At 38.6% G+C, this 21,928-nt stretch overlaps 3 protein-coding genes across 4 annotated transcripts; all 3 read left to right on the plus strand.

Annotated features, from left to right (window-relative positions):
- The first annotated feature begins 123 nt into the window (after window positions 1-123).
- zgc:56231 (kinesin-like protein KIF20A) lies at window positions 124-9,566 on the plus strand. Of its 2 annotated transcripts, none has more exons than XM_028569855.1 (18): window positions 124-445; window positions 660-749; window positions 1,885-2,004; window positions 3,056-3,194; window positions 3,287-3,471; window positions 3,586-3,676; window positions 3,876-4,052; window positions 4,154-4,265; window positions 4,340-4,402; window positions 4,702-4,848; window positions 5,030-5,195; window positions 5,284-5,466; window positions 7,617-7,756; window positions 8,021-8,186; window positions 8,424-8,538; window positions 8,704-8,771; window positions 8,864-8,983; window positions 9,164-9,566. In XM_028569855.1, exons 1-18 carry the CDS (start codon window positions 326-328, stop codon window positions 9,377-9,379), a joined length of 2,418 nt encoding a protein of 805 aa, XP_028425656.1. In that variant the 5' UTR covers window positions 124-325; the 3' UTR covers window positions 9,380-9,566. The 2 variants fall into 2 exon arrangements, with proteins under 2 accessions (XP_028425656.1, XP_028425657.1); XM_028569856.1 differs by having other exon boundaries at window positions 8,864-8,999; window positions 9,164-9,252.
- Window positions 9,567-10,441: 875 nt separating this feature from the next.
- rgs9bp (regulator of G protein signaling 9 binding protein) lies at window positions 10,442-14,668 on the plus strand. Its single transcript, XM_028569964.1, has 3 exons — window positions 10,442-10,537; window positions 12,527-12,833; window positions 14,292-14,668. Exons 1-3 carry the CDS (start codon window positions 10,442-10,444, stop codon window positions 14,666-14,668), a joined length of 780 nt encoding a protein of 259 aa, XP_028425765.1.
- A 1,607-nt stretch (window positions 14,669-16,275) lies between these two features.
- Window positions 16,276-21,868, plus strand: mcur1 (mitochondrial calcium uniporter regulator 1). The gene is made up of 9 exons (XM_028569470.1): window positions 16,276-16,663; window positions 18,020-18,133; window positions 18,232-18,335; window positions 19,530-19,631; window positions 20,017-20,058; window positions 20,208-20,279; window positions 20,461-20,514; window positions 20,661-20,775; window positions 21,075-21,868. The coding sequence occupies exons 1-9, from the start codon at window positions 16,417-16,419 to the stop codon at window positions 21,128-21,130; spliced, it is 906 nt and encodes a 301-aa protein (XP_028425271.1). The 5' UTR covers window positions 16,276-16,416; the 3' UTR covers window positions 21,131-21,868.
- The last annotated feature ends 60 nt before the right edge of the window (window positions 21,869-21,928 follow it).

The raw sequence follows: 21,928 nt of genomic DNA on the forward strand, positions 1-21,928 counted from the left end.
GATACACCAGCATATTTCATTCCTTATTACTTTGACATATTTAGAGCTCGATCCTCTGATATCATCGTTGAACTCAAACCAGTCAAGCTCGAGTCCTCAAAGCTGGTTGGTCAACGTCACCGTGGTGATTTTCTCCTCTTCACACCTGCTTTCAATTCAAACTGATTAACACGCTCCCCTTGTTCTCAGTGGAAGGACGTCAGCAGACCCGCATGTACTGTAGGTGAAATAAGTCGTTTTTTAAGGCCAACATTTTCTGTGAATTGTCTTCCAAAAAAAGTCAGGGGCTTTGTTCAGTACATTTAGCGAATTAATACATGACGTGATGGAGCGGTCTTGCCTCGAGATGAGTACAGTTAATTTCAGCTATGAAGATAGCGTCAATATGCAGTATGTTGACATGGACCTCACTTGTAATACTCCTGTCAGCACTTCATCCCAGCAGGTAATGTTTCTTTTTTCTTCCCCTTTTTGTTTTCGTCAAACAGTAATAAAGTTCAGATTCTCTTTCAATTATTAAGTCATGTTTTTTATTTTTTTTAGTAATGCTTGTTCAGATTTGTTGGCCATATCATCTTCTGTTAAAACGACTGAAATGAAGCCTAAAGTTGAGCTCTGCACCGAGTTCCTGTTGTGGTGATTGTCTTCTGTGTTTGTAGTCGCCAGGCGGTGCTGAGCAGCAGACTATGAGAGTTTACCTCCGAGTTAGGCCCTTCTCTAAAGGGGAACTCGCTGACAACGAGGATCAGGTACAATATATAATACAAGTAGTATCATCATCATCATCATCATCATCATCATCATCATCATAATAATACTTTTCATCATCAATTTAACCAGTGTTTTTATAATCCAAAAAGGAACCAGTCCACAATGCTACAGAGCATGTTTACCTGTAATGAAGTTAAAATATTACTTTAGCCCAGAGATCTTTAACAGGGGGTCCGGGACCCATAGGGGGTCATCAGAGTCACTGCAGGGAGGCCTAAAAAAGTCTTAACTTAATTCCAACATATTATTAGCAAATATAAATCCCCACTGATGATAGGCTTACTGACCTATAGGTAAAGGACTGTAGTCACTAAGATAGTCATCCACAGATATACAGTTAATACAAGGATTCACTGTGCCACATGTAGGCCTATGTTTAACATTAAAAGGTGATTTATAAAATAACGCAAATTAATATTTTAATAGCTTAGTATTTTATGCATAGGGTATGTATAAAGGCTTTAGGCTGCCCTACACGTTACTTGTAGGCCCAGTTTAATATGCAACTTAATTTGATTAGTAGAGGGGGGTCCCTGCTCGGTCTCAAGTTAAGGTGTCCTGCTCTAGCCTCATTTATTTGTGCAAGTGTTTCAGTTCAATTATATTGTGTATTGGATTTCCACTGAGGTAAAGAACTGTACGCAAATCATTTTAATCTATTTATTTAATTTTGTAAAAAAAAAAAAAAAAATGCAAGATCCTCACCCAGCATTATTTATCATATCTTTGGACTCTGGCTTTGACTTAAGTGTTTTATACTTCTCCCAGTATCTCCCTGTCTTCATTTAAATTGTTATAGGCTAACTTTATAGAACATATTTTACGTTCTACTTTTTAAAAATTATGTGAAGATGGGACCTGCTGTAGTCTAGTGACAAGTGATATGTTCTCTAGAGAGATAATGTTCAATCATTAATAATTATAAAGATCCACGTTTTTCAAAACTGCCATATTTGTCCTATGATCTGATTTTTTTTTTTTTTTTTTTTGAGGAAAATAAGTCGTACAGAAACTGAGCTGTTGTCCTCTGCATATGGCCAAATGCATCTTATAACACACACAGCTATTATTTTGATGTTGATTTGAACTTTTATTTGTATTTATTTCCCTCAGGATTGTATAGTGATTGAAAACAGCCAGACAGTGACACTGAACGCACCAAAGGGTTCTGCCACCATGAAGAGCAGTGAGAAGGGCGTCGGCATGTCTCTTCACAAATTCTCCTTCTCACAGGTCTGCAACGTTTTGAAAATGTACTGTTTCTATCTTATCTGCCTAAACATACTCCCCTAAAGGATTATTAGGAACACCCTACTTATACTGTGTTTGACCCCCTTTCCCCTTCAGAGCGGCCTTAATTCTTCGTGGCATTGATTCAACAAGGTGCTGGAAGCATTCTTTAGAAATGTTGGCCCATATTGATAGGATAGCATCCCCCACACAATTACACCCCCACCACCAGCCTGCCCAGTGGTAACACGGCATGACGGATCCATGTTCTCATTCTGTTTACGCCACATTCTGACTACCATCTGAATGTCTCAACAGAAATCGAGACTCATCAGACCAGGCAACATTTTTCCAGTCTTCAGTTGTCCAATTTTGGTGAGCTTGTGCAAATTGTAGCCTCATTTTCCTATTTTTAGTGGAGATGAAGGGTATCCGGTGGGGTCTTCTGCTAGTGTAGCCTATCCGCCTCAAGGTTGTGTGTGTTGGGGCTTTACAAATGCTTTGCTGCATACCTCGGTTGTAACGAGTGGTTATTTCAAAGTTGATCTTCTATCAGCTGGAATCAGTTGGCCCATTCTCCTCTGACTTCTAGCATCAACAAGGCATTTTCGCCCAGAGGACTGCAGCATACTGGATGTTTTTCCTTTTTCAGACCATTCTTTGTAAACCCTAGAAATGGTTGTGTGTGAGAATTCCAGTAACTGAGCAGATTGGGAAATACTCAGACCAGCCCGTCTGGCACCAACAGCCATTCCACGCTCAAAGTTGCTTAGATCACCTTTCTTTCCAATTCTAACATTCAGTTTGGAGTTCAGGAGACTGTCTAGACCTGGACCACACCCCTAAATGCATTGAAGCAGCTGCCATGTGATTGGTTGATTAGATAATTGCATTAACGAGAAATTTTAACAGGTGTTCCTAATAATCCTTTAGGTGAGTATATGGTAGACGTCCTCAATACATTTATTCCTAAACTATTCTGGATGAGAATCGTGCCATTTCAGACAGGCACTCGCATTCATTTCCACCCAACCATCTTTCTTTTGGCTTTTAGATTTTTGGACCAGAGATGACACAGTCAGAGCTATTTGAGGACACTGTCAAAAGCCAAATGTGTGACTTCTTAGAAGGGAAGAATGCACTAATATTCAGCTATGGTGTAACCAATGCTGGGAAAACTTACACAATCCAAGGTAAAGACTGAAACGCAACAACATAAGCGTTACCGTCTGAAGTCCTATGTAAGTTCTTCTGCCAGTCGGAGTATTTTTGTGCAATGTTTCAGGAACCCCAAAAGAGCCGGGAATACTCCCTCGAGTGCTGGACGCCACCTTTCACTACATTGGAAGCCATGTGTATGAGGGGATGGACCTGAAACCCTTCCACAGAAATGATGCACAACATCTGGATCCTGACCAAGTCAAGCAAGAGAGAAGTGCTAAAGCTGCTATTTTTGCTTCAGTCAAAGAAGTGAGAGAGAGATGAGACATTTCTCCAGGCTTTGCTAAGAATTTTAAATGAATGAAGCCATAATGCTCTCTGCAAATAATGCCATAACATGCATATTAATTTGCTCCCATCTAGGCATGTGATCCTCTCCGAGCCAGTGGTGGTTTAGAGTCCCCTTCCTGTTCCGCCACCGTTCTCTCATCCTCTTTGTTCTACGATCAAACCGGTAGCCTTCACTAATTATACACACTGAAACATACAGTATATTGTCTTGCATATAAAAATAAAAAAATGTAAGCTTGAATTTTTCCCAGTAGGAACTCAATGTGTCATGCGTTCAGACAAGAATGACCAACACGGTTTGATACGAATTCTTCCTATTTCACTCTTTGACCTTTTGGGCCTCTCCATCTCCTCCTTTTTAGTGTTTGCAAGCAACCTAACAGAAGCAGACAGCAGCCAGTTTACATTATGGGTGGCATTCTTTGAAATCTACAATGAGCTCGTATATGATCTGCTTCAACCTTCCCTGTGCTCAAAGTCCAAGAAACGCGCTGCTCTTCGAGTGTGTGACGATGGTGCTGGAAACGCTTATGTTAAAGGTGTGAGCGTGCCTTTTATCCTGTGTTAAGTTGGTCGAGAATATCAGCAAAAGTCTTATCAGTCTTTTTAAGAACAATGTGCGTTTTTTAAATGATTTCAGATCTGAGGTGGATTAACATCCAGACCATGGGCGAAGCCTCCAAACTACTACAGTTCGGAAACCGAAACCGAAGTGCTGCAGCCACAAAGATGAACCAGTCGTCTAGCAGAAGGCAAACTTTTCATTTCACCAAATCTTTACTCTGTCATTTTCTGTTCTCAAAACTCAAACCAGCTTTCCTTACAGCCACAGCATATTTACCATGAAGTTACTGAAGATTGATGGCAGTACAGTTAAAAGGATCTCCGAGTAAGTATCAGACAGTGACATCATTACTATTCAAACAATGTTTTTGTTTGTATCCTGTTGTAATGGCTAATTATTAGGGCTTACAGTAACTTATTTTTTTTTTTTTTAAATGCCACCCCAAGTGGAGTGAATAAACCCAAGACGTGACTGGAAAAAAAGAACACATTCAGAGCCTTTAGCTTAGGGGTAATGGGACCAATTTTAAAGTTGTGTGTACTTAATTTGGTAGCTCCAGCACCATGAAATAAGCTATGCTTTATATTAAATATAAATAACTTGATTGATTTTATGTTTCTCAGGTTTTCTCTGTGTGACCTGGCTGGCTCTGAAAGATGCAACAAAACCAAGACATTTGGGGAGAGGCTGAAGGAGGCGGCGAACATAAACAACTCTCTGCTCACTTTGGGGAAGTGCATCACTGCCCTTCGCAACAATCAGACAGACAGGTAAAGTTTGTTCTAAATGTGTCGGTTTTTCTCACCAGCTGCAAGTATTTGTTTGACAAGTAAAGCAAGGCAGCATTGACCTTTTTGATGATTTAGATGTTATGTTTTGCTGAAACCCTCCAACTGTTTTTGCATTGTTAGTCATTATTTTTATTTTTTTTAATTCTTCTGTGTTAATCAGAATGAAGAGCAGCTACATTCCTTTTAGAGAGAGTAAGCTCACCAAGCTCTTCCAGAGTGTTTTCTGCGGCAAAGGAAGTGCGTCGATGATCGTCAACATTAACCAGTGCGCTTCCACCTACGACGAGACTCTCCACGTTATGAAATTCTCTGCTGTTGCCAAACAGGTCAGACTGAGTACATAACTGTGTGAGAGGAAGCGGTATAATGAGCTAGATTTCCGACCCCCACTAATCTCACCTGCGCTGTCTGTAGGTGGTGCAGGTTATTCCAGACAAGCCTCTGGAAGCTCTGGCTCCTTGTTTGGTTGGCCACGATGGTAAGCCTTTGGTGAAGAATGGGGTGGTTGACAGCCAGGCCTTGGAGAGCTACCTGTCTGAGGAGGAGCAGCTGGATGATGAGGAAGACGAGGCGGACATGTCTTTGCTGCCACAGAATGTAAAATTACTACTCCATGCCCCATTCAAACATTGTTTCATAGATGTATCGGTACCATGTAATTTACTTGGGAGGTTATACCCCAACTGCTATCTATGACGTGTTAGTCAGCCGTTCCTTCAGCATGGTACTGGGGGTGACGAGGTTGGTCGTTCTACCACTTTGCTCCAGACTGACAGAACATCAACTATTTATCTAAGGTTTGAGCAGACCTTCATGGTCCCAGAGGATGAATCCTATTGACTTTAGTGATCACCTGACACTGTCCTCAAATGGCACCATGAAGTTTTCATTAGTGAAATGTCTCAACTATTTAATCGATTGCTGTAAAGGACAGTCATGGTGCCCAGGGGATGAATCCTAAAGACTTTGGTGGTTCCTGTAGTGCCACCATGAGGTTGACGCTTGTGGTTTTGAGAGAGATGTCTAACTCTGTAGTCGCGCATTGCCAGACCTATCCCCACAGCGCCGTGGAGGAAGGTCTGGCTACACCACAAATATATTCTGGGATAGGAGGAAAAGGTGCTCTGGGTTGTTTGCATTTCTTTAAACTAGTGCTGTCAGTTAAACGCGTTATTGCAAACTCATTTTAAAAGCGTCAATTTTTTTTTATCTTAATTTTTTAATTGCGAGATTAACGTTCTTTTTGGCCTAGAAAACTTTGTACTTTTTTTCACATGCTGTTGCAACAACTAGTAACGTTAGAAAAACTACAACACCACACCGGATCTAGCTAGACCGGAAACAAAACAGGCACACCGCACACACTTGTTTGGGCTTGCAGGCCGGCCAAAGAGTAGTAGGCTAACGTTACGTTTTGAGTGGATGGTGAACGCGAGACGCTGAAATGGATGCCAATAAGATTCTGAATGGAAAGTCTACTTTTAAAAAGTAGCCAAATGGTTCCATTGACAAGACCAAAGTGATCTGCGCGTGTTATTGTGAACTGAGCTATCATCGCAGCACGTCCAGTCAGAAATACCTGATACTTGATGGCCGAGCACACAGCTGATGCCAATTCTCCGCCCCCTCGTCAAAGCCAGGCGACAAAAGCACAAAGCAAGCCGATCCACTTTTCCATGTTGATAAGAGCATTACAATGAGAAATAATGGGACAAAAAGAAATCAAGGGACATTTAGAATAGATAAAAGTGTGCGATTAATTTCGAGTTAACTATGACATTAATGCGTTTTTAATCGTGATTTTAAATATTTTAATCGTTTGACAGCACTACTTTAAACCAAACCCAATCCTCTCGCTTGGTTGCAGGGACATGGTCTCTGGAAGGAATTTATTCAGCTGGAACATTTGCACCCCACAAAAGAAAACATCACAAAATATTAAATGAAGTTAACTGTTCACACAATACAGTAACATGAGCTCTTTAAATTAGCTGTATACACGGTTTACGTTATTTGCAGTTACAAGTGTATCGCCATGTGTATTTCATTCACAGCAATCTCCACCAATCGGTCCCAAACGTAATGTTGGATAGTAAATACTGTAAACATCGTCTTTGTAAATCTTTAGAATTATTCGCCGAAAGAACCAAGCAAGCCTGTTTTTATTGCATTATTAAAATCTTCGTCAAAACTTCAGTGTGTAAAGTAAGCTTGCTAGTTTGGAGGTTGCTCTTGTTTCCCGTAGCGAAGGGATTTTGACACCGCAGCAGGGGAAGGGCAAAGCCGGACTGTCCAGCTCGTCAGGCTTATCCTGCCAATGTACTCTCGTTGATCTAGACTAACGGAGATTGCTAATTGGTACATTTGTTCAAGATCCCCTTCATTATGATTGTAGTAACTTTGATGATCCATTAACTTTTCATACAGTTCAGTCATCAAGTCGAAATTTCAATTTGTCCAGTATTTTGATTTATGACCAAATGCCTGCAAAACTGTCAGCTTTACTTTAAGTGCTAATTAGCAATAAAATAGCCAGCTAACACCCTAAACTAAGATGATGATGATGAATGAAATATTACCTGCTAAATATCAGCATGTCATTGAACATGTTGGTGTTTAGTTACAAATGCAGCCTCACAGAGTAGACTTTTAGAGTTGTCAAATACAGCAGTTGGGGAATTCTTAACCTTCATTCATAATATGGATCAAAGTTATTTTCAGTAAATGTTGTACTTTAACTCTCCTAGGAGCTCGTAAATATGATTGAGAGTCTGCGAACAAAATTCCTGGCTGAGCGAAGAAGACACCTAGTTCAGGAAATGGAGATTCGGAAGGAAATGGGAGACGCCATGTTACAGCAGCTCATGGAGAGTGAAGAACTCCGCACGTAGGTTTTTTTTTTTTTTTTTTTTTTTTTTTTTATCTGCAAGAGAAGGCTATTAATGCTGATCTCTGGTATTGTATGCCTACAGCTTTCTTTTTCTTTTTTTTTTGTGATTTCAATTTGTTCAGTGCATTAATACTACTAAATTCATAACCCTCTTATATACACAACCATGGTCAGGGGCAGGATCAGCAACAACTTCCCAGTTAACTCTTAACATATAAATAAAACCAAACTTGGTGAATAAGGTTTGCTCTGAATGTTTAGTCGACAGGTAGAAGAGCTGAAGGAGAGCTACCAAGTAAAGCTGGAGAACACTTTTGAGATGTACAAGGATGCTTTCAAAGAGCATGCCTACCAGAGTGCTATGAACAATCTGGAAGATGACTATGTACCACTTGACGAGTTCATTGCTGAACAGGAGAAAGTGGAGGTATGTCATGTAAACAGCTGTTAACGGGTCAGAAAAATTTGTTTAATAGGTTTTAACAAGAACTCTAATGCAATCCTACACTGATCCCAATAGCTTCATTCAGTTATTGAATTGTAAATAGCGGAATTGGCTTAACAGTAATCTGCTATTGTCCCGTGTTATGTCACCAAACCAAGCAGATTTTTTTTTTTTGGGTTGTCATTGAAACTTGACATTTGTCTCTCACCGACTGTGTAGGCCCTGAAACGTAAAGTGTCAGAGTTGGAGACCTTAACGTCCAGTGTGAAAGGAAGCATCTGTTCACGTCCAACAGTGGACCAGTTGTGCCAGACTAAGGCGACAGAAGCAGCAGGTTAGCATACTTTCTATAAATATAGACCACATTGTTTTTAAATCAGTGGTTCAAAATAAGTACATTCCCTGACTCTTTAAGAGACCCATTGCTTCAGCTTATTTCCTTCTCTGTATTTATTTATGATTTTGTGTATCTTCTATTAATTTCTCTTTCACCCCACAGACGATCGATGTGAACGGCTTTACAAAGAGAAATGTGGCTTAGAGAGGATATGTGAGGATAAACAACAGGTAACAAGGACATTTAAATGAAGTATCTCTATTAAACGTCTGCTCTAGTTATGCGATCACTTGCTCAGCTTAACTTTTAATGTTTGGTTTAGTTGGTTTTGTCCCTGGAGAAAAGGCTGATGGAGGTTAGTGAAACGCTTCAGAAGATCAGCGCTGGCTTCCTGGAGAAATCGGCTGATCTGGAGGTTTTGCAGAGACGCTGTGATGATCAGGTGAGATGATTTCAAGGTAGGAATATACAAAGTTTGGCAAATCATTCTTAAAATGGTTTTAAGAACTGTTTGACTGGATCCAGACAAACATGACTTCACCACGATGGAAATTGTTTGTCCTTTTTTGAATGTTCTTTTTTTTTTTTTTTTTTTTTTTTTTTTTTCCCCCTCTCCATCAAGACAAAATCTATGGATGACATCATACAGCAGAACGTTGAAAAGGACAGGGAGCTTGACTCCCTAAAGGCAGAACTTGCCAAGCTTTCCCAGAAGTCCCCTGTGAAGCTCAAAACCAAGCGAGGCCTGCTTGCCAACATCAGGGAGGCTGTGACTTCTCCACGGAAGAATTCAACTGGCCGAACGCTCAGGAAAACGGTTCGGGCCGTACATCACTGACAAGCCCAGCATCTGGGCAGAAGGAGGGAGATTCCTTTTTGATTTTTAAAAACTTAGCATGGGCCGTTTTAGGATACCTGGAAAGGAATCTGCAAGCGTGACACATTATTTTATTCAGGTGGAGTGGGTTTCTTAAGATGGCATTTTTATGTTGTATGTTTTAATAAAATGAAATCGCTCAAACCTTCTAGGCATGAAGTCATTTATCTTAATCATAGACCATATCAATTCTTTTAATTTTTGGATGACTTAAATTCTAAGCGTCGATGTGTCATTTCATGGCCACATGCATACACATACTGTATATGGCTTCATTTTCCTGTATCTCATAGAAACTGTGTTCTACATGCACTGCTATAGAAATGTCACGCCAGGGAATTTATGCTTTGAATACATGGAACCTGAGGGAAAGTAAACGACAAAAGACCCTGATGGCATAAAAGAAAGTGTATGATTCATTGAGTGAGTCACTTTATTTGCGTAATAGTTTTTACTTTTCTGTAAAACACAATCTTAAGAAACAGGTTATATGTCCACCATGCTAATGAATTTTGTTATGTAACATATACAGTTGAGTGAATAAGATGTATCGGTGTGTGTGGCGTGCTGGAGGTAACGGCGCAGCCTCGTCTCAGTTAGTGAAAGGGCCATTGTGGTAGAGACATCCAGCTGCTCTTCTATCTCTCTGCTCTCTGTGATGCTTAATAAGATTAGCTGTTCGACTTGGCCTGCATCAGTGCAAAGGGGTCAATCGCAGGATTAGCACCTTGCTTAACGGTTACATCAGTTTATTACTTTTCCCCCCCTCATTACTTTGGCTCCCACTTCTGGCTCTTTGTGTGACATTTTTTTTTTAGCCTCCAAAGCATTTTTAGCACTAGTAATTTAGTCATTGGAGTGGAATCAGCGCATCATGCAGCTTTGGGACAGAGTCCGTCTCAGCCATTGAATGAAGCATCTTCCAGGGTAAGAAGAGGAGCAGGGGCAGCCGGAGAAGTGAAGGACAGCTGGGCCAAACCTACCTGCTGTGGCAGAGTCTGAGACTCTGGACAAGCCATCCTCATGCCACTTGTAAATAACAAAGTAGGCGACGATTGCACATTAGGCACAGACAAGGCTTTGGTTGATGGAAAGGCTCAGGTGGATTCTTTGATAAAGGTAAGCTGCTCCATGTTTTATAGATTTTTTTTTTTTTTTTTTAAATGCTATGACTGTTTAGGGCATGAATGGTTGGCTGTAGTTCTACTGTATTGTTTAATTTATTAATGTAGTTTCAGTCTGTTGCTAATTTTTACAATGGGATAAGCAGGTGCAGGTTGCCATCTAATACATGTCTGAAAATGACTGATGTTGAAAAAGTAATTTTAAACAAATCTGATTTTATAAGCCAATATTTGTGACTTTTTTTTTTTTTTTTTTTTTTTTTTTTTTATAAAATGGCAGTTCAATATTGCAATATTTTATATACTGAGTGTAAAAATATATAAAGAGTTAAATGTGTTTTGCATCATCAATAATTCCATCTTCACTATTGTCTTCTTTTTTAACTCTTGTGTTAATATTTCAGACTAAACATACACAGAACATCAAAGCATCTTGTTTTTCTCCCCTGTGGCTAAAAAAGCACTCTGAAAAGAATTTCTTGGTCCACTGCACCTAGTATCTGTGTAAGATAATGGCCATGCCTGGCAATTTCTCTGTTACTGACATGCATGTAGTTGTTTAAACTATAATTCACTATAATAGTTTTGCTGTGGACGGCATGTCGTTAATTTATATATTTTTTTTAAACCGTGAGAAAAAAGTATTTGGTCTACAATCACATTTTGCTTCATACTTAATATTTTCTTGCTATGCAGTTGATATATTTTTTAATACTAAGAGAGCTTGCACTCATAACAAGCACACAGTGTATAATTTTAGTATAAATCATACTGCATGGAAAAGTAAACTGCCAACTAATACTTACAGTACACAAATCATATAAAACACTTTGTGGTTATCATTGTGTTCCCTCTCATCTATCCACGCTCTGACTGCACAAGGTTGCTTTGGCTTATCTAGGAATAGATCAATGATAATGGGATTAATTGTAATATTTTTCATTGAAACCACTCCTGCTAATCCTCCAGGGCTAAACTAATGCCTATTAATAAAATACCCTGTTGGCAGTGTTGTGGTGGAGGGTATACAGGGTATACCCACCTCTCTTTCTGGTGGTTTACAGTATACACCAATCAGCCAAAAAGCTATTGGAAGATATAGGAGTATAGGCCTACCCACTTCCTCCTCGGTAACCTACCCATCTACCTAGTAATACACCCACCTCATCAACTAGCACCACACCCCTGCACGTTACCATATACGTACAGTAGATCATAAAAGCAGAACTGTCCCACTTTAAACATTTCAAAGTTGTTTCAAGCAGCTTTAGATGATAAATGGGATATTTATCAGAATTGTTTCTCACCAAACCTCTATATTTTTCTTTCTTTCATGAAGCTGTGATTTGTCTGGTCTTAAGGACATATTTCTTCAAAATTCTTCAGAGGACTGATATTATAAAGTGTGGTCTAGACCTCTATCTGTAAAGTGTCTTGAGATAACTGTTATGATTTGATACTATAAATACAATTGGAAAATTGAATTGAAATTGAATTGAGAGGTGCACATTATCTATTTATATGCTGTATACCCGATGGGGTTATGTGCACAGCAGGGGTGTGTAATACCAAACAAACTGGACCATGCTGTCACAGCCTTTGAGTTGCAGGCGAAATGTAGATTCTTGTTTTCAAAGCCTGTGGATCAGATCAGTGTTTAGCGCAGGCACCGTCTACAAAGTGCAACAAATATAAAAAAAATATGTAATAGCTTTATTAGTATATAATGTAGTCTCACCCAAAACTAACTTTGGGAAAAAAAGCTTTTGCATAATTTTGGGCAACATTTTAGGAGAAAATATTCAATAGTTTAATTATTGTATAGTGTTTTCCAAAAGGACACTGAAACACATACAGTATTCATTTCAAGCAGCTACAGAGGCGTGTTGGTTGGCAGCACAAAGCTTCAGGTTCTCTTAATTTCCCCCAAACTGCAGAACAAATCGCACATTTACATTTGGGGTATTTCTTTTTCCCCATACAGGTGGTGGCATGTTACCGGCACTTGGCCTCGTGTGTCGGTGGTTGCACCGACAGCTTGCAGCTGCGGGATGAGTTGCGGCAAACACGAGAAAAGGCCCTAAAGTTGTCCGTGTCCATCTGTAATCATCTGACCTCACATCTCCGGAACAAGAGCCTGCCCGAGGGGCAGCGGAAGGAGATGGAGCTCCTGTGGGTGGCCTTCTCCTCCAGCCTAGAGCTCCTCCACGTGGACATGTGCAAAGTTTTCAACATCAGTGACATCTTCTCACTGGCCAACACTGATGCCCTGGTGCAAACTGGCCTACAAGGTACATTACAGCCCTGCACTTCTGATTGTGTATGCAAATAGTATTTCAGGAGGTGGATTAGTCAAGGAAAGCACATCAGATGAATAATGTAAAAACGAAATTGGACCTGGGTGTCCAATATGAAAACTTTGGAAGATATACAACAAATATTGATGTCATCTACAAAATAACACTGCCTAGTGTAGTGGTGGGATTTACTTAAGTACTGCAATTAAGCACAAATGTAAAGGTATACTTGTACTCTACTTGAGTCTTTTCTTTTCATGCCACTTTTCTACTCCTCCACTCCTCCTCTACTTTAGTTACTAGTTACTTTACCAATTGAGATTTTTGCACATAAAACACAAAAATGCAGTGTTTTATTATCAATGAAACTACCCAAAAATTCATAGGCCTAAAAGTACAGTTGAAATGATAACTATTTAACACTTGGTTGACAGAACTGTTTTTTGATCGTTTCCAGTTTCTAAAATGTGAGGATTGAGTACTTTTACTTTTAATACTTTACGTACATTTTCCTGATGCTACTTACATACTTTTACTTAAGTAACATTTACAATGTCAGACTTTTACTTGTAACAGAGTATTTTTTTTACAGTGTGGTATTTGGACTTGTAAGTGAATTCTACTTCCACCACTGCTTTTCAGAGATTATTAAGGTGTGAATAGTACTGTGATGTCTTTTCTTGAATTTCTAAAATGATGTACTTCATGGTGTTGTTGAACTGCGTTATCCAGAGAGGTGTCTCTGTTATTTAGACTACCCTCATTGATATAAATAACAGAAAATGATACAAACGGTTAGAACATTATAACCAGGGTACAAAATGACCATCCATCAGCCAAATGCTGGTAAAATATACATATGGCTGGTAGATTTGATTAACTCACCGGCCAAAAGAACAATAGCAATCTATTGAGTGGCTGGTCAAATTTGAACATTCACTAGCCGTTTGACAAAAAAATTTAATTTTGCACCCTGATTATAACCTTCCTGAGGTTATGATTATTGGGTTATATTGGGCTATGTCTGTATTAGGCTGCATTCAGTTTTTTAATTAGAACCAGTCTAGGGCCACACACACACAAAATCCTATTTGTGTCCCCTCCCCACTTTCAAATTAGTTTGATATCATTTTGATTATTTTAAGTCTTGGTGATTGGACCCTATTTTAAGCAAAAAGAAAGTAAGACAGCTTTTTCTTATACATAGTTTAGTAGCCTACTGGCATGATTTCATCATAATCAACTTAATTATTTCCTGGATTTTGTATCACCATAGTCCCTACAAATGTATGTAGAATGGCAAAATATAGGATTCAAATCGAAAAGATTTTCCTGGTGGAGGACCCCAGACCCCCCTGTTTTCTCAAACCAAAGCTACACCCTTGGAACCAGTTAAATCATGTTTGACTGGTAGTACTTTTTTTTTTCTCAATTTTGATTGTGGTAATGCAGGAGGAGGCAGTGAGGTAGCAGCCCGAGCACTCAGTCTGCCAGACCTGAACCTAGCTCCGAACCCAACCCTCCCTGCTGGGCTGGAGAGCCAGGAGCGCAGCACCATGGAGCAGGAGATCAGCCAAATGGACCACATGATCGATGACATGGAGATGAAAGTGAACGTGATGCGCTGGATGGTGGAGTCCCATGGGTCCCAGCACGCAGAGGTGCTCAGCAGCAGCGACAGCGCCTCCCTGGCTCTGCTCTCAGTGGATGAGGAGCAGCCTGGACACCAGCCTCCGTGCCAGCGCAGTCACATCCATGTGCTCGTATTGCTGTTTGCTGTTGTTTTGGTTGCAGCCACTTTATCTGTTTGTATAATCTTTTTCACATGAGCAAAACCTTAACACCATCAACTTGTTTTTTTTCTTTAAAACTTCAACAATGCTCAGTAACACTGACTCTTTGCATACTTGTTCCAAAAGGAATTTTCTAAAAAAGAATACAAATTTATAATAACATCTTAAATGATCTAGTGCATTAGATACTTTGTCTAAAAATGCACTGAAATAAATCTGGGTGCAAACCAGTTTGCCATTTATTGAAGTAAATCCAAAGATGCTGTATAAATATCTTTGTTGAACAAAGTAATAAAAACACATGGTTGCCAGTTAATGGCTTAAAAATGTCAACTGGTGTAAATGATTTTTACCTCGACAAAAGATAGAGCTCATACTTCCCTTTGTTACAGTACATTCTCCTTTCCTTAAAGACACTTGTCACATTTTATTCCTTGAAGCTTTTTGATTGAGTGTTATTTATTGTGTATATAATCTGTGCTGTAGAGCACTGACAATCTGTAGTTATGCATTATAAAAGTATCAACTTTGATATGACTCTGTGTTGTGTTGTTTTCCATTCATTCTTATTACAGCACCCAATCATTGTATGCAAATCATCACAAAATGTGCAGAATTCAGATGGCATTAAACTACCCTTTGTACTGCTTTTTCGTTTTTCATACTTTCAAAGAGGTAAATACAATTATATAATCTATAAAAGTCTGTAAGGCTTATCTGTCTTGTCAGTTACTGTATAACTGTAGGTCAGAACTTATTATGCCATATTAACAACCAAAACGTATTATGCTGAGTTGACAAACCCATTTATATAAATAATTATAATTTTTGCGATATCACATATCATTGAAGACTCAAGACTGTTGTATTATATTATACAAATAGTAGGCCTATGTTATGCGCCAAAGTTATGATTGAAAACTGTACAATAAAAAAAGCAACAACTAAAAAATCCATTTACAGTAAATTAATTTTTTTTAAACTGTTTGAAAAGAGTTTGATGTCATGCCAATGTTATATCTGATGGTTCTCAAACTTTTTTCAATAATGTACCCCTTTTGAATTGTTTTTTTTGTTTGCTTTAAGCCAAGTAGCTAATCATTTTCGGTAGACAAAAAGTGTATATAAACAGAAACAGTACAGTGATGTCAGCGATACATTTACTAAACAACAGCCTTGTAATTAAAAAACAACAACATTTAAATGCTAATGAGAAAAAGAGACAAAAACTGTATAAAGACAAAAACTTGGAAAAAAATGGTAGAAAGAAGGAAGGAAGGCAAGAATAGGTCAAAATAGTATCAAAAACTTCAAAAACAGTGACATAAGAAGAAAAAAAAAAGAAGGAAAAAGTAGAAGGACAGTATAGGAAGGAAAGCAAGATTAGGTCCAAAGAAGGCGACACAAATGTCACATTTTTGGTAGGGAAAAAAAAATTCTTCATAAAGAGGAACAATGTTCTGGATAACAGCTTTGTAAATATTAAACATTTTGTTAAATATCTCACGTACCCCCTGCAGTCCTCCAAAGTACCCCTAGGGGAGTAGGGTTACACGTACCCCCATTTGAGAACCACTGCTCTACTGTATGATCTAATCCCAACGCAATACATACAATGGAGCTTTATTTTGAAGTGTGTGACCGGATGTGTGGAATGTCTTGATGGTAGGGCGGCAATAATGCAATAACCAGTAACTGGGGAAAAGTTGCAATGCAGATTTTCACAGACGGAAGTACATCCCTGTTGCTGGGCCTGGGGTGGCGGAACACAAGCTTTGACAACAATGGTGCTTAAACAGTGTCACTCGCAACTCAGACGTTTTGGTGTTAAGCACCCAGAAAAGTGGTATGACCTTTCTTTTAATCCAGACGGAGTAGGCAGTTTTGTTTTGACAGCTGTCAACAAATCACCGTGTGTCCGATGTATCATCGCTCCACCTTTTAGGAACTTTGACAAGCTCCTACGGAGAGGGAGACGAGCTGGACTGAAGTTCAGGCATCCTTCTGCATTGACACACATGTCCGCAAGAGGTAATGTATCTGCCTTTATGGTATAAATAGCGTAAATATGGCACTTAGCTAAACGTCAGAAACTGTACTTTAAACCTGCGTATGAGCAGTTTGTGTTTAAATGCAGTGTCGCTGTAAACGACGCAAATTAAAGGTACTTTTTGTTGTATGGACAGCTACGTGCCCTTCAGAATACCCCCACGCGACACTTTTCATTCTAAGCTCATCAGACAGTGTCACCGTACTGGCCTCAGCAGGGGCGATTCTAGGATCAGACCTTTAGGGGGGCTCAGGCCCCTGATGACAATGTGACATAGATATAGTGCCTTGCAAAAGTGTTAACTTTTTTTTTTTTTTAATTAAACTTTTTTTTGTTGTCTTGTATTAATAAATATAAATGCTTTATCAATTAGCTATCTTTGGTTGACATTTGTAAATTTGGTTGAACCTGTCCTTACCCACCACTTATCCTGGTTGTTGTTGGATTGAATATGATCTTGGTAATGTTATCAGTTCTCTAGATCGTGTTTGTCCCCTTGCTCAGAGACTTTAATAAGACAAGTTAAAAGCCCTTTGGTTGATCATGTTCAGACTCCATTTGTTGCAGGAGTAAAAGAAGTGACATGGGATGTATAATGGAAACAATAGCAGCACAGAAAACAACACAATATAAAATATACAACATAAAACAACTGTGCCCTCACACACCAATCAATTATTTCACACATTAGTAAATGAATATCTTTGCTTGAAACTATTACTATGAGCTTCAATTTTTTTATGCCTGACCGAAACATTGTATAGTATCTCTAATAAATGTTTTCATTTATAATTTTTCTAATATAAAACACTAAATATGAAGTATGGGCTATACACATGCATATAAGTGATTATAAATATATTCCTCCATAAATTTATAAAAGAACATTGCCAATTTTAAGCATATGTATAATCCATATATGAATGCTATATGATGTATGTACACTACAGATATATAATATGATATGTGATAAGGAATTTTTTTAAAGTAAAAAAGCAGAAATGTTGTACACATTATTTACAAATATACATTTACATTACATTTTTACTTGGAGTCATTAATATGTGCATACATGTTGTGTAATGAAGACACACCTAAAAACACCTTCATATTCATGTCATTGCTAATAGAATATGTAGCAAAAATGCCACTTACTTTGCTTTGTTAAAAAGCTTTAAAACAGAAGTTACAAAGATACAGAAACACGTGTAGGGATCAAATATGCAGTGACATGCATATTTCCAAGGAAGGGAAAAGTAATATCTCTATAATTCCAGTGTCCAGGTAATGCTTAATGTCTTGGATTACCCCTCCCATCTTCTTATCATTGATTTCAGAGCTGAGTACTTCCATCAACGCCTTCCAGTATTTGAACCCAGATGTACCAAAGTCCGAAGGCGGGAGGCTGTTTTTTGATACCCATGCGGTGGTACGACTCTTTGAGGAAAATGGTTTGGCTTTTTTTGTTAAGTAAAAAAAAAATGTCACCATTATACAGTATATAATGACTCTGCTTTGTTAATAAAAAGCTGTTGATTTTCCTAAACAGGCTTCCCAACGCGGCAAGCTGAGGTGATGGTTAAAGTTCTGGTGAGGATGACAAAGTCTAACATGGATGTCATCTATAATGTTATGGTAACCAAAGTGCTGCAGGTGAGACAGTAGGAGGAGGTTTCTTCGTTGTAGGTATAAAGGAACACGCCGACTTATTGAGACTTTAGCTTATTCACCCGATCCCCCTTCTCATCTCCATGCGTTTCGTAACTCTGTCTGGCGCACCCACCGCTAGCCTAGCTTAGCACAGATCCTGGAGGTAACCGGCTCCATCTAGCCTGCTGCTCCCAATAAGTGACAAAATAACGCCAACATTTTCCTATTTACATGTTGTGATTTGTATAGTCACAACGTGTTTTCATGCTAATCGAATGTGACCAGTTTTAGCGCAAATCACTAATTAGCTTATAAAGCTAGTAGTCGGGGCACGGGTAACCAGTAACATAGCTCAAGCACGGCGTTCGTTGTTCAACTGGTCATGACTGTTTTCCCAAGATGGCGCCCGCCTGTATACTTGAACAATACTGTCTTTATAAACTATCTTTTTAATAAACTCTCTGTACACTTACAAAGTTCTCAATGCTTCGGTATACATGTAGGGACCCTCATTATGCTACCGTGGAAGTGTGGTGCTATTTTGAGCCTTGTTAGTGGTATATACAGAAATAGCGATTTCTTTTTACTTTACCCTCTGCCCCAACGACTAGCTTTATAAGCTAATTAGCGGTTTGCGCTAAAACTGGTCACATTCGATTAGCATGAAAACATATACCGGTCGACTCAGTACATATGTGTTATTAACCCCTAGGTTCATTTTGCGCCGGATTTGTCCAAATTGCTAAATCTGAATGAATTTCCATGACCTTTAAGTGGTTTTGTGATTTTTTTCCTTTGGATTATTAATAACTTTAAATGCAGGACAGAATTTTCATATGCTTGTATAAATTAGTTGTGTTACCACTGTATCATACAGCCTTTTTACAAATTTTCGGCCTGAAAATAGAGCCACACATCGCTCCTCTTCCTCTCAAAAAACTCTTTGTACTCACTATAAAGTCTTAGTGATCGGTGTGTAGGATCAAAAACTCTAGAAAGAAACCCAATATACAGTACCTGCACTGTCAGGATTTCAAAGTGGCACCCATCCTGACAGTGTGCAGGATTTCTGGTTCTTGTCCTTTTCCATATCTTTAAAGGGGTTACTACCTTCCTTTTTGTGTCCAGATGATTCATTTACTTTGCATTACTATGATATTCTTGTTAATGTTTGCATTATTTGTGTGATTTTGGCAGGAGATCATGTTGCAGCGTGTGATGTCTCAAATAGTGGCTGTAAAGAAGGACATGGTAATCCTGGAGAAGAGTGAGTTCTCTACTTTACTGGCAGAAAGTGAGGTAAGTGTGTTTTAACAGCAGACTTAAGCTGTTTCCCAAAAGTAATTGTTGCATTGCATCTGTGCCCTTGGTTGTCGTGTTGGTCGCCATGGTCCCTGAATTCACATCCATCTGCAGAAACTGACTAGATGATAGAGTAAGAAGATAGAATATATTTAAGTTTGAGGGTCAATCAATTATCTGAATTAAAAAAAAAAAAATGCACAACTAATACAAATTTAAACATCTGTCACACCAGCTTATATAGGAGTGGAAGACTGTATGATGTTCTTGCTTTATGTTTGCCAGGTTTAGGAGGAACATGTGTACTGTGAAGTACGTTCATGTCTGTTCTGTTTTTGATTTCAAATGACTCAACTTTGTCAATTTTTTAACATTTCTCCAGAAACTCGAGATCCAGTTATTGCAGCTCAAGGTCCAGCTGGCTGTAAGCGGTCATTCTAATGAACTCAAATCCCTTTTATGTCTTAAGTTTTATGGTAGAAGTTTATTTAGAAGCATTTCATCATCTTTCTTTTCATCCAAGATATTTTTATTTTATGTTTTGTTGTGACTTTCCTCTGTGTATCCTTGCAGGATGTCATGAATAAAGTGCGCTCAGACACTGTTATGGACATGCATTTGGAGAAAAGTCGCGCAAAAGCACTGGTAGGTATTTGAGAACATAAAATACGTGTTTGGAGATCTGTCGACTGCGCTTTTATTTCATCTTTTGTCATCTTCACCTGTACATATACGGTAGATAATTGCAGATAATGACTTTATTGTTAACAGATCTTTAATCCCGCTTATTGTATTTCTATTCTAAATAAAACATTATCATTTTCAGAAAGTACAGCATGAGAAGATGCTTCTAGAAACACGAGCTGAGATTATGGAAATGGTTTGTATATGTGCTGTACACCTACAGTACATGTTTCCTATCCTATCACATCTAATTTGTAGTTCACGGTAATCTAGCACACAATCAGGTCAGACGACGATACAGTGATTCATTATGATGCCTGTGTCTAATTGCCTTTTTTACAGACTGCACAGCAAGATCGTCATTTAACTCAGACCTACATGAAAATAGACACGGAACTGGCTGGTTTGAAAACCATGTTAGAAGCTCATAAACTGGATACTATAAAATACCTTGCAGGTAGGACATTGTGCATTGTTGTTACAGTAATGTAGAATCAGCAATTATAGCCATAATAGCAACTGTTTTAAAGTGGGTTGTTATGGGTACAACTTTTATAAAAAGCACTATTCATTTAAAATGCATTCAATACACTTCACTGCTAAATTTGACAGTCTAAACTTAAATTGCAAGGAACCAGAATGTCTACCTATTCAGAAGTAGTTATCAAACATTTGGCAGTACAAAAATAATGTAAAGGACTTACTGAAACATGCAGACTTATGATTAACCGATGTTTTATTTTTTTTATCTTTCAGGTTCAGTGTTCACCTGTCTCACTGTGGTCTTGGGTTTCTATCGTATTTGGATGTAAGCAGGACCATACTGTAGTTATGATTTTCATATAACCTCCGGTGACACTTGAAATTTTAATGCATGCTCTCAATCTCGAAACAACAGCCAGAGACCAAATGTCTTTCATGTCTGAAAGTTTGCATTCCTTGGTGCGATCTTATCCTCTCCTCAGAAGTAGGAGTTATGGAAGAAAGGCTGTGCCATCAGATCACTGGCAGATGTTTTTGAAGTAATGAGATTTTTTTAAAGATTATTTTGGGGCTTTTTTGCCTTTAATTGCTAGGACAGCTGTAGACCGGAAAGAGTTAAGAAAAAAGGGGGGACAACATGCGGCAAAGGGCCGCAGGTCAGAATCAAACTTAGCCTTGGTACACGGGGCGCATGCTCAACCAGGTGAACTACCAGGGCGCCCCGAAATAATGAAATTTTGACTCATAGATTATTTACCACACGGCCATTCAGAAAATGTTGTTCAGACAGTTGCTATAAATACTGACTTCTTATTCAGATAGTGCTGCTTAAAACTGAAGTTAAACTTTTCAAAAATGTTGTGTATTTATTGTGTATATGTACATATCAAGCTGTGGAGAGAAGATCAGAGGAAGGAGGGGTCATTGGGACTCTTAACCACTTTGCTATATTATCACAGATATTCAACTTGTATCTATCTTTCTGCTTTGTGGTCTCAGCTTTTTTGTAACATGATTGATTTACTTATGCTATTTGAATAAAATGAATTGTCAATAAATGTAAACTTTGTGCCCAACAAATGAAGTCTCTTTTTATTGCTAATTTTGTGTAGGGATATATTTGATGG

This window comes from Perca flavescens, chromosome 22, assembly GCF_004354835.1.
Source record: "Perca flavescens isolate YP-PL-M2 chromosome 22, PFLA_1.0, whole genome shotgun sequence".
Lineage (NCBI taxonomy): Eukaryota > Metazoa > Chordata > Actinopteri > Perciformes > Percidae > Perca > Perca flavescens.